Source organism: Carassius gibelio, chromosome A4 (assembly GCF_023724105.1).
Source record: "Carassius gibelio isolate Cgi1373 ecotype wild population from Czech Republic chromosome A4, carGib1.2-hapl.c, whole genome shotgun sequence".
NCBI classification, from domain to species: domain Eukaryota; kingdom Metazoa; phylum Chordata; class Actinopteri; order Cypriniformes; family Cyprinidae; genus Carassius; species Carassius gibelio.
In genome coordinates, this window is record NC_068374.1 from 18,804,354 (window position 1) to 18,827,249 (window position 22,896).

General features: G+C 38.4%; 1 protein-coding gene and 2 long non-coding RNA genes across 3 annotated transcripts; 2 read left to right on the forward strand and 1 right to left on the reverse strand.

The window, feature by feature from the left end:
- Window positions 1-190: 190 nt before the first annotated feature.
- Window positions 191-22,091, forward strand: vezt (vezatin, adherens junctions transmembrane protein). The gene is made up of 12 exons (XM_052575928.1): window positions 191-381; window positions 7,261-7,398; window positions 8,586-8,675; window positions 10,016-10,200; window positions 10,272-10,553; window positions 11,432-11,569; window positions 11,659-11,806; window positions 12,381-12,709; window positions 12,865-13,058; window positions 14,985-15,079; window positions 19,289-19,493; window positions 20,164-22,091. The coding sequence occupies exons 1-12, from the start codon at window positions 346-348 to the stop codon at window positions 20,643-20,645; spliced, it is 2,322 nt and encodes a 773-aa protein (XP_052431888.1). The 5' UTR covers window positions 191-345; the 3' UTR covers window positions 20,646-22,091.
- Window positions 957-2,314, forward strand: LOC127972447 (uncharacterized). The gene is made up of 2 exons (XR_008157093.1): window positions 957-1,350; window positions 1,800-2,314. It is a non-coding gene; the product is annotated as an uncharacterized LOC127972447 (long non-coding RNA).
- Window positions 2,181-3,770, reverse strand: LOC127972453 (uncharacterized). The gene is made up of 2 exons (XR_008157097.1): window positions 3,281-3,770; window positions 2,181-2,679 (listed from the first exon to the last, which is right to left on the reverse strand). It is a non-coding gene; the product is annotated as an uncharacterized LOC127972453 (long non-coding RNA).
- Window positions 22,092-22,896: the final 805 nt, after the last annotated feature.

Sequence of the window (22,896 nt, forward strand, 5' to 3'; positions counted from 1 at the left end):
AATAATTTCCAAAGTAGTAGAAGTAAAAATTTATGTTTTAAAATATCATATTTTAAAATAGCATACTCTTAACCATGAAGTAAAAATACTGTTTGCAGAATTCAAGACCAACATTCCGGTAGATGTCGATTTGTACATATTTTGCAAGCCATCGTCGAATAACTGAAGAAGAAGAAGAAGAAGAACAAGAACAAGAAGAAGAAGAAGAGCTATGGATCATGGGAATTGTAGTTCAAGTCATGGCGTGTGTCTGCGCATTCAGCAGAAGCTGTAGAGATCGCTCCTTAATTCATAAACACTACCATCCCAGCATGCGCAACTGATGGACACATATGGCGGAGAGCTATGACTGAGGATTTTGATGAAGAAGTTGTTTTCGAGGTGAGTTTTGATCCTGATACTTGCGTGTACGCGGGCACACAACAGCTGCTCAAATATCTGTGGTAACGTTAGATGTGCAGTTAGCAGCCTGTACTTAGCACAAATAACAAACACTCCTTCCCATTCCCCTCTATACTGCCATATAGATGCTTATTAAGCACTCTGGGTTTAATAAAATACAGACTTTGTTTATTAATATAATACAACAATAGATTAGGAGGCACACATCTTGTATGAGTCAGACTGTGGTTCAAAACATAGTGATTACTAGGTAGTAATATCCCAAAATGTTGTTTAGCTAGGCAGGGCAGTCACAAGGTTTTGAGAGTTTAATACCTCTGAAATGTCTCCAAATTGGCAGTTCCTTAAGTTTTAGATTAAACAATACTGTCTATTTTGCCAGTTATCTAGACTATAAGACCAAGATGCCAACAACAACAACAAAAAAGCCCTAAAAATGGTGTCTACATTGATAGCTCCATAGGTTTTGGTACTGTGACTGTTTGAAAAGGCTGTTTAAGTAAGGTAGGTGTTTTGAAACTAGAAATGTCCCGAAAACACAGTTTAGAGAGGCACCTATAGGGAATGTGAAGGTGACGTCACGCCGTGTTGCTTTATGGGTCCTCCGCCATATTTGCAGGATCGCGCCCTATACCGCTGTATTTGAATTCGTGTGTTGGAGGCTGTGTTTGGATTTTCTGTCGAGATTTTAATAAACGTCGATATGGTTGGTCAGTACTGCTCGATCAAAAACTGCCATAGCAGGTCACACGATCGTTCAGGGAGGAAACTGAACAACGGAATACGTTTTTTCAGCTTTCCTTCCTGGAAAAAACAACAAGGGAAGCAGGTGGAGGAGCTGACGAAAAGACGCCGGATCGCGTGGGTTGCCGCAATCAGGAGAAAACAATTTTACTTTCCAAAACATCCCTGCATCAGCGAGAGTGTGTTCGCTGCATTTTCAGTCAGGTGAGTTCTGTGGTCTCTAACTTTGACCTAAATACAATATTTTCATTTTGTTCTTATTGTCTTAAACGTCGGTGTGTGTTGACTTCCAGAGCAATGCATAATTTGTGGCTATCAACAGAATGTTCCATTTGCAACAACAATCACAATATCTAAGAAGTTGATTTCATATATATATATATATATATATATATATATATATATATATATATATATATGTCACACACTGTCAATAGTTTTATTAAGATCACTTTAAAATTGTTAGCTTTTGTTTATCTTCTGGTCCAGTTTCTACTAACATAATTATGTATGTGTGTGTATATATATATATATATATATATATATATATATATATATATATATATATATATATATATATATATATGTGTGTGTTGAAAGTATATGAAGATGTCCATAATTATATATAACCTACAAAATTGCTGTATTTACAGGACAACCAGCATTTGAAATGCTGGATACTCATTCTGACTGGGCACCATCTTTGCTTCTGGGCCACAATGAAGTGCAAGGAATGAACAAAGAGAGGTTTGCACGTCAGTTAAGAAAATACCTCAAACATCAGGTAATTAGCAAGAGGCCAGGAGAGGAGAAAGAACAAGAAGAAAGTTGTCACAGTCTGCTGTGCTCTTACAAATATGTGTCCAAGTGTTGTGCAGTGATTGCTAAATCAACTGGTTTGTAAAAACGTTTGTTAAAAGTTGTAGAAAAGCAAGAGGTGTTGTGTATTGTATATTGCTTGATGATTTGTAGGATAGCTGATGAATGATGTTGAATTTGTGGTTTATGTTAGCAGATGATAAAGACAGGCCACATTGCATGAATCAAAAATTATTTATTTTTTCAATGAACAATTTGCTTTGATATTCTGTACATATTTTTACATGCCTTTTTAAAATGTTTCTGACTCAAGGTTTTATATAACTGCTTAATAAATATATTAAGTGACGTATCTGTTTCTGTACTGATTGTATCCACAGAGACCCTTTAAAGGGATAGTTCACTTTAAAATGAAAATTCTGTCATCATTTATTCACCCTCAAGTTGTTTCAAACCTGTATGAATTTCTTTCTTCTGCTGAACGCAAAGGAAGATATTTTGAAGAATGTCAGTAACCAAACAGTTACCTGGAACCACTGACTTCCATAGCAGGAAAAAAAAATCTATGGAAGTCAGTGGTTCCAGGTAACTGTTTTGGTACTGACATTCGTCAACATGGGAGCATGTCTCTGCGACTCAAGGCATACATGTACAGTGGGCTGAGGAAACCCAAGCCTTCAGAGGAACTTCACTAAGGTGCTGGGAATGCATCACCTGTACATAAAGACAGAAATGTTAATCAATGACAGATACATTTATTATCTGATTAATACAAATTAAATGTAGTTAATTTGTGTTTAATAAAAGCAGAACCACTTAAATTATCTTGCTTTTATGCTTACACTGTCAAACTAATTTGTAAATGTAAATTATGTATTTCAATGTAAAAAAAATCTAATGTAAATTATTGATTGTACATTATGTATTCATTCATTTCTAATCAACATAATCACGTGTTACAAAAATAAATCTGCCCACCACAAGCAAAATAAAACTGGGTTTTTAGACAATTTTGACAATTATAACCAATATTTTTTTAAATGCAACTGCTCAAACCCACTGCTTATGACTCTTAAAAAAACATAACTTCAGCTGAATATTTAGCATTTTGTTTGTTTTAATAACTTGGCCAAAAACACAAGTGTCTTCTTATGAACGTGTTGATTCATTGCACAAAATACAACAGAGAAAGAATCAATTTTACAGAATCATTAAGATACTTAGGTATTAAAACATTGTCAGTGAATAGCATATTTATTTTAGCTGGTTTGCCAACTGCCATAAAACTCCGACAGAAGAAGAAGTGCCATCTTACCTTTGCCAGTACGACTGTGCTCTTGCAGTTAGGCGGCCTGTGAATGAGGAGGTCTTGTACCCAGCCGCTGCAAAACTGTTCATGGGCTTGAAGGGATTTATAGCTCTTAAACTCCTGCAAAGTGTACGCACTCAATCCTAAAACGAGGTAATTGACGATGTCCATATATGTGAGCGGAGGTAACGGTTAGTGCGTCTGGATCCGTAATCCAGTCTTGGGCTGCTAACTTGGACTTGGACAGTTTGTCTAAATAACGTTTTTTTTTTTGGCAGTGGCATTTAGTTTCTCCCGATAGGGTCCCTTCTCTTTTTCTTTCAAATTCTCCATTTCTTCCGTTCTTCAATTTTACCTCGTTTTAGCCAAACACACCCACAATTAAATGTCATAGCAATGGTTGGCGAAAACGTAAACAGAGATCGTGCCTCTAAACATGGCGCCCACGTCCCATAATGCAACACTGCGTGACGTACCTTCACATTCCCTATATAGGTCTTGAGATGCCGCCAGAGTGTAAATGTAGACCGTTTCTGTCTGTCACTGTGGTCTGCTTTATTTTAATTCTCTATGAACTGATTTAAGAGCTTTGTGCATTAAAGCATGTGTGGTCTTGATCCATCTTTATGAGTCAAGATTAGGGCTGTCAGATCAGCATCCTACTGGGAAACCATGCTGTCAGGGACGGATTGGCAATCGGGAATACCGGGAACAATCCCGAACGGCCGGTCCATTTAAGGCCGAATCGGCCGGTGGTCAAATTTTATTATTATTATTTTTTATTATTATTATTTATTTTATATGATACGCTACCGTACCGGCCTGTGGCCGGCCGCTCAGCTGCAGCGGAACGCAGTGTGTCTGTCTCTGTGTGTGTGTGTGTGTTTCAAACTGGGCCAAACCAATACTTACAATCTTAAGGGGGGATACGAGCGGCCCCTCCCAACTTGGACTGATCCTCGTATTTCCTGACATCCGATTGGCTCAAAGGCGCCGATCAAAGGAGTTTACTTGGTTAGGTTTGAGTTTGTGTGAATGCAACAGAGACAGGCGGTAAAAATGGTGAAACGAAGGAAAGAAGAGAAAGAAATGGGTGGGGCCGAAAAAATAAGAATGCACAAGAGGCAGCTAAATGTGCCAAATTAACGGACCTTTTCCGCACTGAAAAGGGTGCTGTGGCAGGAGGTGCAGATGAGGAAGGACCCAGCAGCATGGATAGGACAGGTGCACGATTAAGCGTTTCTGTTGAGTGTAAGCTGCGTGGTGTTTGCGTAGCGTTTTCCATGTCTTTGCCTGGTCTTTGCACACCAGAAACGTGTCTGACAAAGCGCTGCTGCTAGGTGACATAATATGATAAGACTTTGGTAAAAAAAAAAAAAAAAAATAAGCCTCTGGTGATACATTTGTTTAAATTACATTTATATCTTCATTTATGTCAAAACCTAGAGACTCTTAAATATCAAAATGTAATTTATTAATATTTATTCGTGTCAAAATGACATAAACATCTTTTCCTATTCTATTTTGGCTGGAAACGCTTCCAACACGCTTGTCATACATTAAAAATACATAAATAGTCAGGGATGCATGACACAATAAAGCCCCAGACTTAAATAAAGCCCAAAGACTTATACCCCGAGGAGGAGCAGCAGCAGCAGGAAGAGAGAGGAGGAGGAGAAGAGAGGAATAGGAGCAGGAGAGAGGAGGATAAGGAGCAGCAGGAGGAGAAGAGCAGGAAACAGACAGGCAGAGGGGCAGTGTGCAGGGCTGGGTAGGCAATCATATTAGGCATATCAATCAATCATTTAAAGCTTTATTAAGAACACGCACACAAAAATAGAAAAATACAGCACAATGTTACATATTTACATAAAGGATAAAATGCCAATCGTTCCACATACTAGATAATAACCTGACTGAAGCACAGATTGAATTAGAAAATGTATTATTCTTTGTCATATTTATTACTCATGTTCTTCTCATGCATATGTTATGTAGCTGTACAATCAGTAAGCAGAGACAGGGTCCAGCACAGGGGAAGCTGAGGCAGGGAGAGTTGAAAGTGAGTACACACACACACACACACACACACAATCTCTATTGTATGGGAATGCATTGTAGTTTTTGAGTATGAGTGGGTGTGAGTATTTGTAACTATTTTATCACTCCGACTGACTGTACACATGACATGCTGGTAGTTCGCAGTATACTGTGTGACTTATGTGTTTGAGATTAGGTTTTGCTGACCTGGTTGTGTTCAGTGCAGTGGACTTGCTTATACAACCTGAGGAGGCAGGTGTTATCCTAAAGTTTCTTGAAGGTCTTCAGCGTAATCTGATTGTCTTTATACCATAAAAACACTATTAGAATGAAAATAACTGCAAAAAATCCTGCTCATGCACCAAGGGCACTCGCGTAAAAGGCCTCTCCGTCTTAAAGTCCCGGGCTGAATTTCAGTCCCAGTACGTCCCTGCATGCTGTCATACACATCGATATACATTACATCTTATAATTAATATGTTTGCGGTGGTGATTGTAATAAATGACTGTAGAGAAAACAGTCTCAAGATATATATTGGGTAAGACTGAAACAATCAGTTGGGGATTCGGTTTGCTCTCTTTTGGTGACCTAAAATCAGGTCTTTTGCCGCAGGCTAGTTTAACTGCTCTCTGTCACATCAATAGACACACGCCAACCGTTTCCTTTCACTGCAAATGAGCTTTAGAGCAAAAAGAGCCAAAGTTCGCGACATGTGGCGGGCTGAATCTCAAAGCAGGATTTGACTGCAATAAGAATTTGAGAATTATAAACCTCTTTAGCAACTCAAATCCAGTGGCAATGGTTAGCCGTGGGAACGAGCCTGTGATTCTGGCGTCCTGTTTGGGATCTGGGACCTTTAAGAGTGTCGGATCTACCTCCTCTGTTGAGCGATGGTGCGTTTGAGAAGATGCAGGACAAGAGCGAGGGACATGCGAGAGGTAAGAGAGGGAAAAAGGCAGGACAGGATGTTGTTTTTAGTGTTTCTGCTCTGAGAGAGATGTCAGAATCATCACCCCTCTTTCTCTCTCCTCCCTTCTTCTCTATATTACTTTCACTCATTCGTTCACCAAATTGTGATTCTTATGCTTGTGTGTGTGTTTTCTCCATTAGAAGAATGGGTGCTGCTTTGGGTGACGAACATCAATTGAAAACCCATGCCGAAATGTGTTAAAATACATGTAGGTCACAGTGAAGACAGTTGACAGACAGAAAATGAATTCGATACATTCTGTAACTTGTATCACGCATGTTCCGTGGTGAACAAATTCGATTTTTTAAAAATATATATTTTTTTATATTTAAATAATTTTGTCAAAATGTCAGGGTGGTATAATTTGCCTGTTCTCTGAAGTTGAACGAAGGAATAAACAAACCAGAAATTGTATTAATCAAATAGTGGAGCAGATGTTTCAAATACGATTAAGCTAATATTTGAAAAGTTTTGTCAGCCAAATCAAAGTTTAAACATCCGGGAATGATTATGAATTTATTTATTTTGGTGGACCATGATAAAAAAAAAATTTTTTTTTGAAAAAGTCTAGAAACCATTTTTCGAGGGGTAAGTCAGTGTTATCATTCAGTCAATTTTATTTATTTCTTTATTTTTCTACTCATATTTGTTCATTTTCATGACATGGCAAGGTAAGTTCAGGCAGTCAAATAGAGAAACCTCAATAAAACCTTATGATATTGACGACTGAAAGAAATGTGTTTTAAAACTTTTTGAAAATCCTGCTTTGGGATTTTTACATTTGCATATTCAGGATGTAATGTTATCAGTTTTGTTTGTTGGTTGCACCGATTGACATTTAAAAAAATAAATAAAAATAATAAAACCCCCAAAACCCTGTTAAACCAAAATGAATTTAAAACTGGAATTTGTAAATAATTTTTCCCATTTGTCATGCCATGTTTATTATGAGTCGTGTCTCTGTCGCCCCTCCAGAACTCTCCGCTGTTCCAGTACTTGCAGGATCTGGGACACACAGATTTTGAGGCATGTTCTCCCGCCTCTCAGGAGGAGGAGCCCAGCGCTGGTGGAGAGGAGGCGCAGTATCCTCAGGATATCCTCTCTTCTCACAGAGTGAGTGTCAGCACTTACCTTTCCAACACGCTGACCGTCCTCCCAGCAGCTCCAGTCTCTGAAGACGCCCATCTGTATAGTGTCCACTGAAAGAACCCGATCCTGAGCTGTACAAAAGCAGATTCAGTTCTACTCGGAATCCTGTTTCCTAAGCAAAAGCTTTTGAAAATCACATTGAAAGATCAAAGACGGATCCAATAATAAATATTCTGTACCTGATGATAAAAAAATGGAAAAAGTGTATCACAGCTGGCTTCTTTTACAACAGTCACCAGTGTGAAACTGTGCAGGCTGCTCTCATGGTCACCTCAGGAACAGGAAGTGATGTGATTAAGTGAATGATTAAGTGGTGTCCAGTCTTGTTTGGGAATGTGCTGAAATCCCCTCAGTGTGGAAATAGAGCTCATTCATTTGGCAGAACAAAATATTGTCTTTGTGAGTGTGCATCTACACACTACACACTTGTTTTAGAATTTATTTGGAAAGTTTCCACAGAGAACATCATTATTGTCGTTAGTTTACACCGTTCAGGCTTTTTCTGTCCGTGTTCCCAGTCTCTCTCTATCTTTCACACACACACACACACACACAGTCTCTTTCTATTCTTCAGTTGTCTGTCACACACTCAAAAGATCTAGAATGTGAGTCCTACAGCAACTGAATACTAAAGGCATGAAGAAAGAAAAGAAGACAAAACAGGGAGAACCTCCTCAGTGTGTGAGCCTGGATGAACATCATACTTTCTTTCTGATTTGCTGCACGCTTGTTCTGACATTTCAAGATATCCGAAATCTGAAGTGGGCTTCTTTAAGAGTTTTGTGTGCTTGGTGTCTGTCTTCGTTTCAGAGGATGTTTAGTATGTAGGCTAAAATGTTAAAAACCGCAGACATGACCCAGACAGGAATCAATAATCGCTTTGTGGACTGTTACTCAAGAGGACATCATAAATATACCGGCATCCCATACTTTTAATAAAGCTGCATGAAGAAGAAGAAGAAGCTATAGAAATTGTAGTTTCTGTGCCATTACAACCATTATGGATATGCAATATGACTGCCTGTGTTCACATATCAACACTTACTCTGTATTCAGTTACTTGTCTTGCTCTGATGAACACCAGCATGAACTATGTCAGTGTTCCTCGGAAATCTAGTGTGCTTTAGGCATTTATTTGTGTGTTTTTGCAGAAGGGTGGTGTATGGAGGCTGGTTGATGCTCTGCGCAGTCTGAATCCTCTTCATCAAGACAGCGCCACCCGCTGGCAGGAGCAGCAGCTGGTGAGAATCAAGCTCAACATACAGCTGGATTTCAGTCATGCATTAAATATGCATACTCGAATAAATATTTAAGGGGGAAATAGTTGTTTGGTGGTGTGCAGGGTTGCCAGATCTGCTCAAGAAAACCAGCCCATCGGCCAGTCAGAATTAGCTCAGTTTAACCATCCCAATTTCTAGCGTAAATACCCCAACTCTAAATATGCTAGTCCCATACCTAATATTTTAGTTAGTGTTATTCACAATTTAACTTAACAATCACCGTATAATAATAATCATGTTAATCTTGTTTTTGTAGATAAAGTCATCTTATATTGAGATCGACAGCGAGAGTGAAACAAATTTATTCTGTCATTCGAAATGAACTATTTACAGTTGTACAAAAATAAATGTTTCTAAGTATTTTAATGGATGAAAAACGCTTATGTGTATAAACAAAAATAATAAAAGAAAAGGCACTTGACAGATGTTTAAAATTAAATATAAAATGATTAACTATAACAAGTAAGTTGCAACTGGTTTGACAACGGACCAGGGCTATATATATATATATATATATTAGGGGTGTAACGGTACGCAAAAATCATACTTCGGTACATACCTCGGTTTTAAAGTCACGGTTCAGTTCATTTTCGGTACAGTAAGGGAAAGAAATGCAAACATTAAACTGCGGGTTGTTTATTACTATAAACTTTTTTTTAACAATTTGTTTCAGTTTATATGTGTGTATGTATGTATATATATATATATATATATATATAGCAACAACAGTTTCAGTTTTTAGACCGGCTCAGATTTCGTTTTTGCGTTGGACCGATTGGAATTAAGAGCAAAGGTCTGTTTAAATGCAGACGGGAGCTGCATTTGAGCTGCGTTTTTTTCCTAGTTGTAGTGATGTTCACACTCACGTGATGCCTTTTGAAAACCTTAGAATCATGTACCTATGTTCCGCACACAAAATATTGCATTCGGTCATTCGGTACAGACGTGCACCGTACCAAAAGCCCTGTACCGAAATGGTCCGCTACGAATACATGTACCGTTACACCCCTAATATATATATATATATATATATATATAAACCAAATAAAGGAATCTTCAAAACTAAATTCTCAGTTTTTTAGTTTTAAATAAAAAAATTTCAAATAACTTAACAATTGATTATATTTCCATAGGGTTTGTTTCATCTAACTGATACTAATCATTTTATTTCATGATCAATCGGATAACACTGAGATTCAGAGACCAAGATCGTGTCGTGCTTTACAGTTCAATAACCCATTATTGCTGCAAGGCATTGGAAAGATGAAACACAGAAATAATCTGTGTTTGTGTTCCTGCAGGACGCTGTTTTCCGGCGGTATTCTCTGCGCTGTCTGTTATCTCAGGATGTGCTGTTACAAGAGGACGTTGAGCTGATCGAGCTCTTAGATCCAAGCGTGCTCTCTCTGGGCTCCAGTGAAAGCGTCTGTCCCAGTGCCAGCACTGCTGTACCAGCACCACGCTACCTCTCGCCCCCCTCTAGATGGTACACACCCATGCCAATACCAACAAAAACACCTTGAGTTGATCTAGTACTCACGCATTTCTGTTTTACAGGGACGTGTCCGTATTGGTGGGGCTTCTAGCTGTCCTGCTCGGCGTGTGCTTGTCGTACCCTGACCACGAGCGGGCTCTGTGGCTGTGCGGTGTCCTGGTGTGTGTTACGTGTGTGTGTCGTGGTCTATCTCTGTGGCGTAAGGCCGTTCTTCAGCGTCGCCTCCAGTCTTTGGCTCTCCAGCTGGAGGGTTTGGTGAACAACAGCCGAGCGATGACTAGTCTGTCTCGCAAATCACTGCGACTCATACAGGAGACAGAAGTCATCTCACGAGGATTCACCCTGTAAGTGTCACCACACACACACACAGACCCCTTATTTTATGTTTCTCTGCCACAGAATGAAAAAGAAATATGACTTCATATCTCATAATTCTAAACTTTTTTTTCTCAAAACTCTGAGATTCTAACTTCAAATTCAAACTTTTTTTCTCAGAAGTGCACGTTTGTGTCTCTCCCTTGTTAGTTATGAACTTGTTACTGCTAGTTTACATCTCGCAATTTCATATTTTCCCCTCTGAATTCTGAGTTTGTAATTTTTCAGAGTTTGACTGTTTTCCCCTAAATACGTAATGTTGCATGTTGAGTGTAATTTGTCTTTCACTAAATCCAGAAAGTGTAATTATTATTAGCAATATTGCTGTTCAAATGTTTATGGCCAGTGAGATTTATTACTTAAAAAAAATGCTTTCTTTTATCCATCAAGGATGCATTAAATTGATTAAAAAAAATTAAAGTGAAGATTTTGCAGTTTCAAAAAAATCTATTTTGAATAAATTATGTTCTAAATCTTTAAAATAGTGTAGTTTGATTACAAAAAAAAAAAAAAAACATTAAGCAGCACAACTGCTTTCAACATTGATAACAATTGTAAATGTTTCTTGAGCAGCAAATCAGCATATTAGAATGATTTCTGAAGGATCATGTGACACTAATGATGCTGGAAATTCAGCTATAAATTACAATTTAAATATATAACATCTTACTGACCCGAACTTTTGAACTGCCGTGCATAATTTATGTAATTTTTGGGTTTCATGTGTTAAGTTGTAGCATAGTGTCTAGTAGTATTATTTGTGTTGTATGTGATGTGTGTCTGCCCTGATGGTTTTCGGACGTCTGCACAGTCGGATCACATTTCACTTGTCAAGTTTACTCGACAGGGTGAGTGGCGCCTGTCCCTTTAACAGGGCGGGGCAGCTTCGCAGCCAGCAGCTGATTGGTCTACGGAAGGCGGCCTATCAGAGTCTTCGCTGCGCGTTCCGTGCCTCCCGCCTCGCCACATGCGTCATGCTCAAGTCATATCCAAATCCAACCGCAGCAGTTTTACTTTTACAATGTGATTTCCGGCCATTTCATTCACCTAGTTGAGTTCTTGACTGTGTTTTACATTTCCGCTGAACTCCGAGATCGACAATGTCACAAACTACGTGTCCACCGTGCCAATCAGAGAGCTTGGGCTCGGTCTGGGGGTGGAGCATCTCTCTGATGAGCAGGCGCAAGAACTGACCAATGATTACAGTCTGCCTTCACTCAAGGTACAGAAACTCACACTGTTGATTAGGCCTGGACGATATAGCCATATATATATATATATATATATATATATATATATATATATATATATATATATATATATATATATATATATATATATATATATAACACACACACACATACACACACACATACAGTATATCAAATGTATTTGTATATTTTAAATACATTTTAGTAAATACCAGTATTTACCTTCATATTTTTCATGAAAACTTGAAAGCTCATGAAATGCAATGCAGGGACTTCTGTGAAAGTTTTCCAGTGACAATGCAAATAAATGGTTGAATTATTTGGATTAAATCGTTGAATTTGACCATTTGAAAGACAGAAAGACAATCATACTTCACAATCCGTAGCCCTTTCCTGTTATTTTTGAGTCAGGACACAAGGAAAGGCACTATTCCACACTTAATGGTCAAATAAACAACATTCTTAATTTTTTTATAGCATTGACATAATCATTGTGACTCTACTGTAAATATTCAATATATTGCCCAGCCTGTTGTTGACATAAATGCACATCATTCCCTTCATCAAACATTGATTGTTTTGCAGATGTTGTTCCAGTTGTGGGTCGGGCAGAGCTCTGAGTTTTTCCGGCGGTTTGCTCTGCTGTTGTCTCCGGGGAGGGAGGAGCTAGACTCCAGGCCCAGCCCTGTCACGTACAGCAGCGTCCCGTTGATTACTGACTCTCTCCATCGCACCCTGGCCACTTGCCTTGGCGATCTCCAGCGCAGCTATGATTTCCATCGCTACTTTGAGACGCAGCGCCATTCGCTGTCCGCAGAAAGAAATGGACGCGCTCAGCAGAAGTGTAGAGAGCTCAATTCCCTGCACACGTCTGTCCGCAGTTTACAACTTCACCTGAAAACACTCTTAAACGAGTATGTACGGCTTAGTGTTTATTGTTGTTAGTTTAATTTATGTGTTACTTAAAATGACAAAGCTTTGCAGAAATTTCCTAAAAAACAAAACACAATCCCAGTATAACACACTTTGCTATAGAATAAGCTACGTTTTTTTGTTTTGTCTCTTATAGGGTCATAATTCTTGAGGACGATCTGGAGAAGTTAATGGTGGCTCAGGAGACGGAGGAGACGACGTGTTCGGGATATCAGGAGCTGAAGGAGCGTCTGCAGTTGCTGCAGCCTCACATGCAGGCCAGCACCTGCTGCTGGGACGACACGCTCGCGCAGGTCGACCGCATGCTGCGCCGAGTCTCCAGCTGCCCAGGTCAGAGGTCATGCTCTCACGCGACTCTTTTACCGGCTGTTTTGAAGGAAGATCAACGTCCGCGACAAAAACATACGTGTAAACTGTAATGAAGCAGAGATCAGTTAGTTGCTCACTTTCCGCACTGACGCCGAGATCGTTCGCTTGCTTCAGTGAAAGTATAACGTGGCTAACGTTTTCGACTCGTACATTACACGTCACGCGCTGATGTCACGTGTCGTTACGGGATCTTTACGGGTTGTGTGTGAAAGCACGCACATATACCGGCTCATCACTGGCAGTGTGAAAGTGCAAAATCTAGCGACCCGGGAACAATTGCAGGAACACTTTACCTGTGTATTTGCCGGAATGGCAGTGTGAAAGGGGCTCATGTCGTTCCAAAGCCGTAAAAGCTTTGTTCGTCTTCGGAACGTAATTTAAGATATTTTAGATGAAAACCGGGAGGCTTGTGACTGTCCCATAGACTGGCATGTAAGTAACACTTTCAAGGTCCAGAAAAGTATGAAAGACTTCGTCAGAATACTCCATCTGCCATCAGTGGTTCAACCGCAATGTTATGAAGCGACGAGAATACTGTTTGTAAGCGAAGAAAACAAAAATAATGACTTTATTCAATTATTTCTTTGTCAACAGTCTCCTCTGTGTCTCTCCACATCACTCAAACTGCCTACGCTCTTCTCTGTCAGCCGTGCCACAAGGATGTGCTGTTTTCTTTCAAATCAAAGCATAAACACACATAGAAACATTGCATCCTTGTGGAATTGTTGAATAAAGTTTTTTTGTTTTTGTTTTATTGCTTGGCAGTCTATGGGACAGTCTCAAGCTTCCCGCTTTTCATCCATAATATCTTAAATTATGTACTGAAGACGAACAAAGCTTTTACGGATTTGGAACGACACGGGGGTAAGTGATTAATGGCAAAATGTTCCTTTCGGGGCTGAGTATCCCTTTAAAATGTAAAATTCACAATCTCGCTCCGCCTTGGTGAGCGTAAGACACTTCTTCCAGAAACATTACAAATCCTGGTACCATAAATGGATAAAACAAAATGATCCATAAGACAATAGAAAGGATATTATAAGGGATTTACTGCAGTCAACTGCCAATCAAAATCAAGTATTACAGAGAGCTTTGCCACACTGCAGTGTAACCATATATGAGCTCTCTAAATAATGCCCTCACCATATAATAGGTGCGTCAGCCTTTGTGTATTTCTGTGCTAACTGTGTATATTTTTAGAGTTCCCTATTCGACTGATTTCCCTCCCTTCAGTTATTTTCGGAAGCTTTAGGGAAGTAGGGGGGTAAGAAAAGACAGAGCTCGGGATGTGGTGGGTGACGTCCTTTACAGAATTAGGTCACAGTGTGCACCGTTGGTGAAGTCAATGGTCGTGTGATTCCCAGCGTCACATGAGCACCCTCCTCGAGGCTGGGGGTTTTCATGTAGGAAGGTCAAAGTTCAGCTATTTATAATGGAATAACTTCAATACTACTAGCGCAAGATCCAGGAATTCAAATCCAAATATTTATGTATAATATTAATATGATCTAATTAAAGCAATTAGTTGATTCTTTGATTTTATACTTTATTCTTATATGCCAGTATTAGATGTTTATTTGCTTTTAGTTTATGCCAAAGATTTGAAACGTGTAAGACTTTCTAACTGGCATCAGTGCTCTAATTTAAACGGTCAATTTGGAAATGTTTTATTTTAGAAAAATTCTGCCTTTTTAGTTCCTTTTTATTTCCTCAATCAAACTAGTGTAAATGTACATTTTGCCATTTGTCCGTTTTCGGCCATAATAATAATGCGATTCGATTTCCATAGATTTGAGTGTGTGAGATCTAGAAACTGAATGGGATCGGTGTCATGTGTTGGAAGGAGAGGCTCATTAACAGGATCCTGTGTGTTTGTGTGTTCCACAGAGAGTTCAGATCAGCCAGAGGAAACCGCCCCAGATCCCCCTCCTCCTGCCCCCATTACAAGCATACAGGACAGAGACCCCGTCCCAGAGGAACAGGTACTGTGAGTGGACTTTCAATCATGAGAGAAGGATTAGCATCTGTAGTATTAGTGGTGTTTAAGTTGAGATTCATCATTACTGCTAATACTTCGAGTTGATGTGGGTCAATGACATGATGCTCATTAATTGATTTCAGAAAGGCCATTCATACAATTCACATTTAATCATTTAGCAGACCTGAATACATGTCTATAGTTGTTTTATATAACATATTAATAGCTTTTGTTGTTGTTGCTAATCTAGCTGTCCATCGTAATGAAACAAAATCTCCTCAAATTAAATACATTCTTCAAAGGGATTTTAATCTTTTGTTTTTATTTTTAGATAAATAATTGTAATACATTTTAATAATGCTGCTTATTAATATTTGGGAAATCTTTTATAATACAGAAACATGGAATATATGGATATATGGAATATAATTTAAGTTTTTTATGATAAACGCAACATTGGTTCAGAAGAATGTCAAGTGGTTTAATGATAAAAAAATAAATTATTATAATAATAAAAAAATAAAAAATAAAATAAACAAATATATATACCGGTGTGTATATATAAGACCAAAAAAAAAGTTTCCTTTAAAAAACTTGCTTAAATACAACCTGAAAAAAATAACTTAAAAAAATGAATACAATCATGGATATTTATTGGAAGTATGCACTGACAAAAATGTAAGAAAAAATATATATATTTGTGTGTGTGTGTATATGTATTTTTTTTTTTATATATACTTGTCGGATATCGCCAAGTAGTAAGGCACGAGGACACAGGATTGCCAACAAAAAAGGGGTTTTATTTTACCCAAAAATAAGAAAAAGGTCTCAGTTACAAAATAAATCAACTTGTTCTAACAAATAATCTAGCTAGACTTTAATAAAGTAAACAAAACAAGTTTTAATTCAATATAACGAAACTTAAGGAGAACTGAACAGAACAAAACTAACCCCCTAAATGAGACAACAAACAGGTATTTATCACAGACGGTGAGCTCACTTAAACAAGACAGGGGAAAACATACAATCAACACTTTATAAATCAACAAATTAGTTACAAGTTATCTAATCAAAGTAAATAGAGTAACAAACAAAACAATCTAATAATACAAAACAACAAATATTAATACTAAAAATAAATTGGAACCAATCAGAAATATAACTTCATTTTCTTCACCCCCCCATGACATAGCATCTAGTTGGTATCGTCCAGCGGAATGCTCAGACCATAAATATTGACTGCCGCACGCGCCTCAGCCTTTTGTCAGTCAAGACCGCGATGACGGAAAGACGCACACCTGAGTCAACGCCATTCATCCAACCTCCATGCCACGGTAACTTAAACTCAAATAGAAACAAGGATAAGGAAACAGAAATAGTACAACGCAAGCCAGTAAGTGTGCACTCCAAACCAACGAATGAAGTACTAACATGTATAAATAAAGCTTTGCAATTTGTCAAACAAAGTCTGTGTAGTGATTTTCTTATACATAAACCTTAAATCCTATACTATAAATTCAAATATAAATGAATGATAAAGAGGAAGAAAATAACTATCAGTATGTAAATGAATATATGTATCGTGAATGAATGCGGGAAAAGAACTATCAGTATGTGAATGAATGTATGTATCATGAATGAATGCGTTGATGTTACCCTTATCAATGTGTGGCCACAGGTTCGGCCATCACACACCCCCTCCCTTCAGGCATCTCGTGGATACAACGAGAGAAGTAGTCAGCGGTCACAATGGACTTGCCCGGAACATGCTGGACAGTGAACCGGAAAGGCTGCATAGCCAGATACCACCGTGTGATCCTCCCATTGGTATCTTTCATCCTTTCCAGCCACTGGAGAGCTTTATGGTCCGTTTCCAACTTGAACTCCCTTCCAAGTAGGTAATATCTCAAGGAGTCTAGGGCCCATTTAACTGCCAAACATTCCTTCTCTATTGTCGAATAGCGGACTTCCCTTGGAAAGAGTTTGCGGCTAATGAAAGCCACAGGCCGTCGCTCACCAGGTGGTCCCTGTAACAGCACAGCCCCTATGCCCCTCTCAGAGGCATCCGTCTGCACAATAAATTCTTGATCAAAGTCTGGACTGTACAGCACAGCATTTTCTCTTAACGCCGATTGAATATCTCGAAAGGCCGTCATCCTTTCTTCTGACCACTGGCACTGATTTGGACATCGAACCCCCACCATATCTGTCAACAGGGCAGCCCTTGCTTTGCCAGTCAATAACGGAATCAAGTGAAAAGTCCAATCAGCCTTGGGCCAGCGGCAAGCTGTGGCGATTCGCTCAAAAGTTATTAAAAAATGCTCTATATCATCAGAGTCAGCTAACTTTTCCAGTCGAGGTTCACGAGGCCACATTGGTCCAGAATAATCAACATTAGGGTCAGCATCCCTTGTGTGGGAGGTAAACTGGTGAGGAGAACGTCGGGTTCCAGGATCTGCATCTCCACCCTGGCCATCAAGATAATCTAAATCAGTCGGGCGTGGCTCAGGAGTAAAGGAGGTACGAGCCTGAACCTCAGTCTGTAATAAGCTGAATTGATGTTGGAGAGCTCTGAATCGTCGCTCCTGCTCTCCATACTCCTGCTTCCTTGCCGCCTCCCGGGCATCCATTTTCGCCATATGGGTTCGAAACAGGCCAGTCAAATCACCCAATGATGGTTCTCTACTTGCCGCCTCCTTTTCCCCATCAAACACTTCTTCGTCTATAGTCCTCTCCTCATCTCTTTCTTCTCGCTCAGTTGGAGCAAGCTTAGGAACTCCTTTCTTTGGCGGTCGACTCATAACTCCTCAAAAAATATAATTAAACAAGAGGAGAAAAAAAAAAAAAAAAAAAACCTGTGTCCTCTACTGGCTTATCCCACCGCTGCCACCATATGTCGGATATCGCCAAGTAGTAAGGCACGAGGACACAGGATTGCCAACAAAAAAGGGGTTTTATTTTACCCAAAAATAAGAAAAAGGTCTCAGTTACAAAATAAATCAACTTGTTCTAACAAATAATCTAGCTAGACTTTAATAAAGTAAACAAAACAAGTTTTAATTCAATATAACGAAACTTAAGGAGAACTGAACAGAACAAAACTAACCCCCTAAATGAGACAACAAACAGGTATTTATCACAGACGGTGAACTCACTTAAACAAGACAGGGGAAAACATACAATCAACACTTTATAAATCAACAAATCAGTTACAAGTTATCTAATAAAAGTAAATAGAGTAACAAACAAAACAATCTAATAATACAAAACAACAAATATTAATACTAAAAATAAATTGGAACCAATCAGAAATATAACTTCATTTTCTTCACCCCCCCATGACATAGCATCTAGTTGGTATCGTCCAGCGGAATGCTCAGACCATAAATATTGACTGCCGCACGCGCCTCAGCCTTTTGTCAGTCAAGACCGCGATGACGGAAAGACGCACACCTGAGTCAACGCCATTCATCCAACCTCCATGCCACGGTAACTTAAACTCAAATAGAAACAAGGATAAGGAAACAGAAATAGTACAACGCAAGCCAGTAAGTGTGCACTCCAAACCAACGAATGAAGTACTAACATGTATAAATAAAGCTTTGCAATTTGTCAAACAAAGTCTGTGTAGTGATTTTCTTATACATAAACCTTAAATCCTATACTATAAATTCAAATATAAATGAATGATAAAGAGGAAGAAAATAACTATCAGTATGTAAATGAATATATGTATCGTGAATGAATGCGGGAAAAGAACTATCAGTATGTGAATGAATGTATGTATCATGAATGAATGCGTTGATGTTACCCTTATCAATGTGTGGCCACAGGTTCGGCCATCACAATACTTATGCTACGTGATATTTTACTGACATTTTAGGCACATGCGTTTTAAACTAGATTAATTAATTAAATTATTATTCATCATTGATTTTACAAGTATTACATTTTGTAATGACAAACAAGAAACACTCAGTTCACACCATAATAATAACACCATTTCTGGTTCACTTGTTTATCGTTTGTTAGTGTAGTGCTTGTTATTGTTGCCATCAAAAAACCGAATCCCCCTTTATATTTCAGACAGAACTTCAGAATTTCATAGATGTAGATAAACAAAACAAACTGTCGAGATATCAGTGTTGTTATTAGCAGATATAGAGATACTCATGAGTTAGTTGGGATTTAACAAGATGCTCTCCTTGGCCAGGAGCTGGAGGCGTACGTCTCGGACTCGGACTCAGAGACGGAGTGGAGGGGGGTCACAGACCTGCTGTCGCCATGGGAACAGGAGCTCCAGCGGCGGGAACGTGAGGAGTCCAGACGTGTTTTACTGGAGCTGAAGTCTGTCCTGGGCATCCGGACGTCAGATGGAGAGAGAGACAAGCGCAAGCTTCTGCTGTTCAGTGATCAGGGTACTACATGCACAAACACACTCTCGCTGCTTACTTCCTGTAACAGAGTTGAAGTGAGTTCATAAAACAGAATATCGACTATGATATAATGAAATAGGTGAGATGTGTATATTTATCTCAAAATCATGCTAATCAGTTCAGAAAATTCATACCAAAAAACTGGCTAAACTGGTTTTTACAGCAGAAAAACATGTACTTAATGTTTTCAACAGTGTTGTATTAGGATTATATATATAATGTTTATTAAGATTTTGAATTGGCTTTTATTTTTATATTTTCAGCTTTCATTTTATTTATTTTAGTAAGTGTGCTTTTATCTTATATAAATATATATATAGTTTTTTCTTTAGATTTATTTTATTTCTGTTTTAGTACTTCAACCAAACATTTATTTCAGGTAACATTTTCCATTTGTTATTTTTTGATTTTATTTGTTTTCAGCTTCATTCACTTCGATGATCTAAAATGTTAGCGAGAGAAAACGTATCGTAAATCTAGCTGGATTCATTCTATTTAAAACAAACACGAGTTAGCATAGCTTTTGTTGCAAACTTGCTTAATCCATATGGATAGACTGTAACTTAAAAAATAAAATCTACATTTAAAGTAGGTAAAAAAAAATATATATATATATATATTTTTTTTTTTTTTTTTTTTTTTTTCATTCTAGCTGCCCTGGCTCAATTTGCTGAGGACACATCAAAAACGGACACAAACTCTTACGAACGGCATCTTTCGGCAGAGTCCATGACTACCACAGACAACCATGTGTCCCAGCAAGGAGAGGAGCTGGCTGAGATTCTGAGTGGGGCGGAAAGAGAGAAAGAGTTTTGCTGTGGAGGTTCTGATGTAACTAAAGATACCAGTGAGGAGACTGTGGAGGAAACACAGCTCTTCCAATCAGACGGGCTTATAGGTGACGGACACCAGGGGACACACCCATTCCCGCCCAGAGTGCCCGCCCTCTCTGTGATTGACAGACTGACAGAACTGCATGGCTCAGAAGCGATCAGTTTCAGCTCCGCCCTGGCCGCCCAGGTAGCAGCGCGCTCGCATACGTTCACACATATACAGGAATGCACCTACGGGGACTCCTCGGAGGAAGAGGAAGTGACATCATCACTGCAGACCAGGGAACCTGAGGAGGACTGAAACGGCAAGATATTTATTCTCGTCCTCTTGGTTGTATTTATCAGGCTTGATTTCAGGTCACAGACATCATTAGATGTAGCTGGTGTGTGTGAATGTGTGTTTTGGCTTTGCTCTTTTAAAGTGCGTATATTTGTGTTTGGGGAATTGTTGTTTAATGTGACATCCCGCGTCCACCCTCCTCATGACAGGCCTCAGGTACAGACTGGCACATGCTAGTACACTAAATAACAGACCAAAACCTAAACATTCACACACGAACACAAACTGCAAAACTACATGTCCCAGTAACAGAAGTCCTACACAGAACCAAAACAAACTCTTAAATGCATAAAAAGGGTATGTCTCATAAAGCCCAAGAAGAACATGTCAGAGTCATATTTGACCTCAATTCGATGAAATTAAAAGGAAAATGAAGTCTATTTTAGTACACTTAAGATTGTGTGTATTACATTGCGTGCTGCTGATTTCTGAGCAAAATCAAAACGGTGCAATATTTTAACATTTTTTATTACTATTATCATCTATTATAATATGAAACCATTATAACATTAAACATACCAAAAACAGGCTTCCTTTTCTCTACGAAGATTTGTATTTTGGGGTGAAATATGACCCACGCATGCAATTCATCTCATTAATTACAAGAGAAGCGGCAGAGTTAATACTTGTGTCCCACTGGATCGCAGCTGGCATGTCATCCTAAAAAAAGACAGCATCTGTCCTGCAGTGACGCTTCTGTTTCGTATGTTTTTGTGAGGTCGATCTTTAGGGAAATAAATAGCTGCCCTGATTTCATTTCTGAGCGTTTCTTTTCAGGCGCAGCTGTTTCACCGCCGTGCCGAGGTTACTGCTTGAAAGTTATTTTTAAAACATACTTGTCACCAGTTTCAGGCTTTCAAACTGCCTGAAAATGACATTGGGATTGGATTTTATCTCTAGATTTTTTTATTATTATTATTATTATTATTATTATTATTAGCATATATATATAAAAGTGGTTTAAACCACAAATTATCAGGTCCTTATTAAAGTAAAAAAATACAGATTTTAAGATTTTCTCAAATAATACTGAAACCCTCTTTTAACTTAACACTGTGGAAAAGGTACTAAGCTACAGTTAAACTTGCCTTAAACAATGTTCCCATGTAAGGACTTTTGCACTACACGCGAATGTTACAATGAGACTTTATGAATGTTAATGACAATGTTGATAAAACCAGAGAGCAAAATCCTCGATATAACAATGTTTGTGTGTGAACTGTATGATGTTTTTATGTCTAACATTCTCATTTAATTTCCCCAATGCATATGCATGACTCTTGGCCATGGTAGAGACTGACTCTATCTATTTGTCCTCATTCAACACCAAGTTTGCCTTTTCTGAAGGTTCAAGTTTTTTCCTCAGTACAAAAGCAGCAATCTTGTGAAGTAAAGTATGTGTACATATTTGTGTTTGTCTTCTGTGAGGCGAGCACACACAATGTGCTACTAGGAAACACGTCATTAAAGGAAAGTTTCTGCCATCTACTGGATAATATAGTAATTATAACTACAACAATTATGTTTTTTCTTTATTTTAAATATATATTAAAGTTTAAATATATCATATAAATGATTTATAATATATAACAAACTACATTTTTATATTTTATTAAATAATAAATATGAACCGTGTGGGACACTATTAATGATGGATAGATGCGCTTTATTGAAATTCTTTCGGACTTTTGAAAAAAAAAAAAATCCCATTCACTGCCATAAAGCTGGGAAAAGCCATTTTTAAATGCAAATCCGATTGGATTTGTCTGAAATTAGAAAGTCATATTATGCACCTAGGATGCTTTGAGGCTGAGTAAATTATGGAGTACTTTACATTTTTAGGTGAACTGTCCTTTTAATATTCCTCTCACTACGTTCAGAACGGCTCTGGCTACGTTATAACCCCCCACTAGAAGGCATGATTTAAGAATATTTATTATATAAATTGACGTTTGCCCATTGGGTCTATCTGATTGGCTAAGAAGCAGGTCGCATTAGTCAGTTGGCCAACCAGCGTTTACGTTATAGCGAAGGAACGTTCTAAATATTAATTATTTTTCAGGACGCACTAAACAGCAGCGTCACCATGATCTAATTAACATTCATGAGGTTTTTCGTAGGATAGTCTGTATGAAAACAGAGTAGGATGCTTGTAATTCCGCGACTATTTGTGCATTGAAGGAGACAACTACGTAAGAATGGTTTATTAATA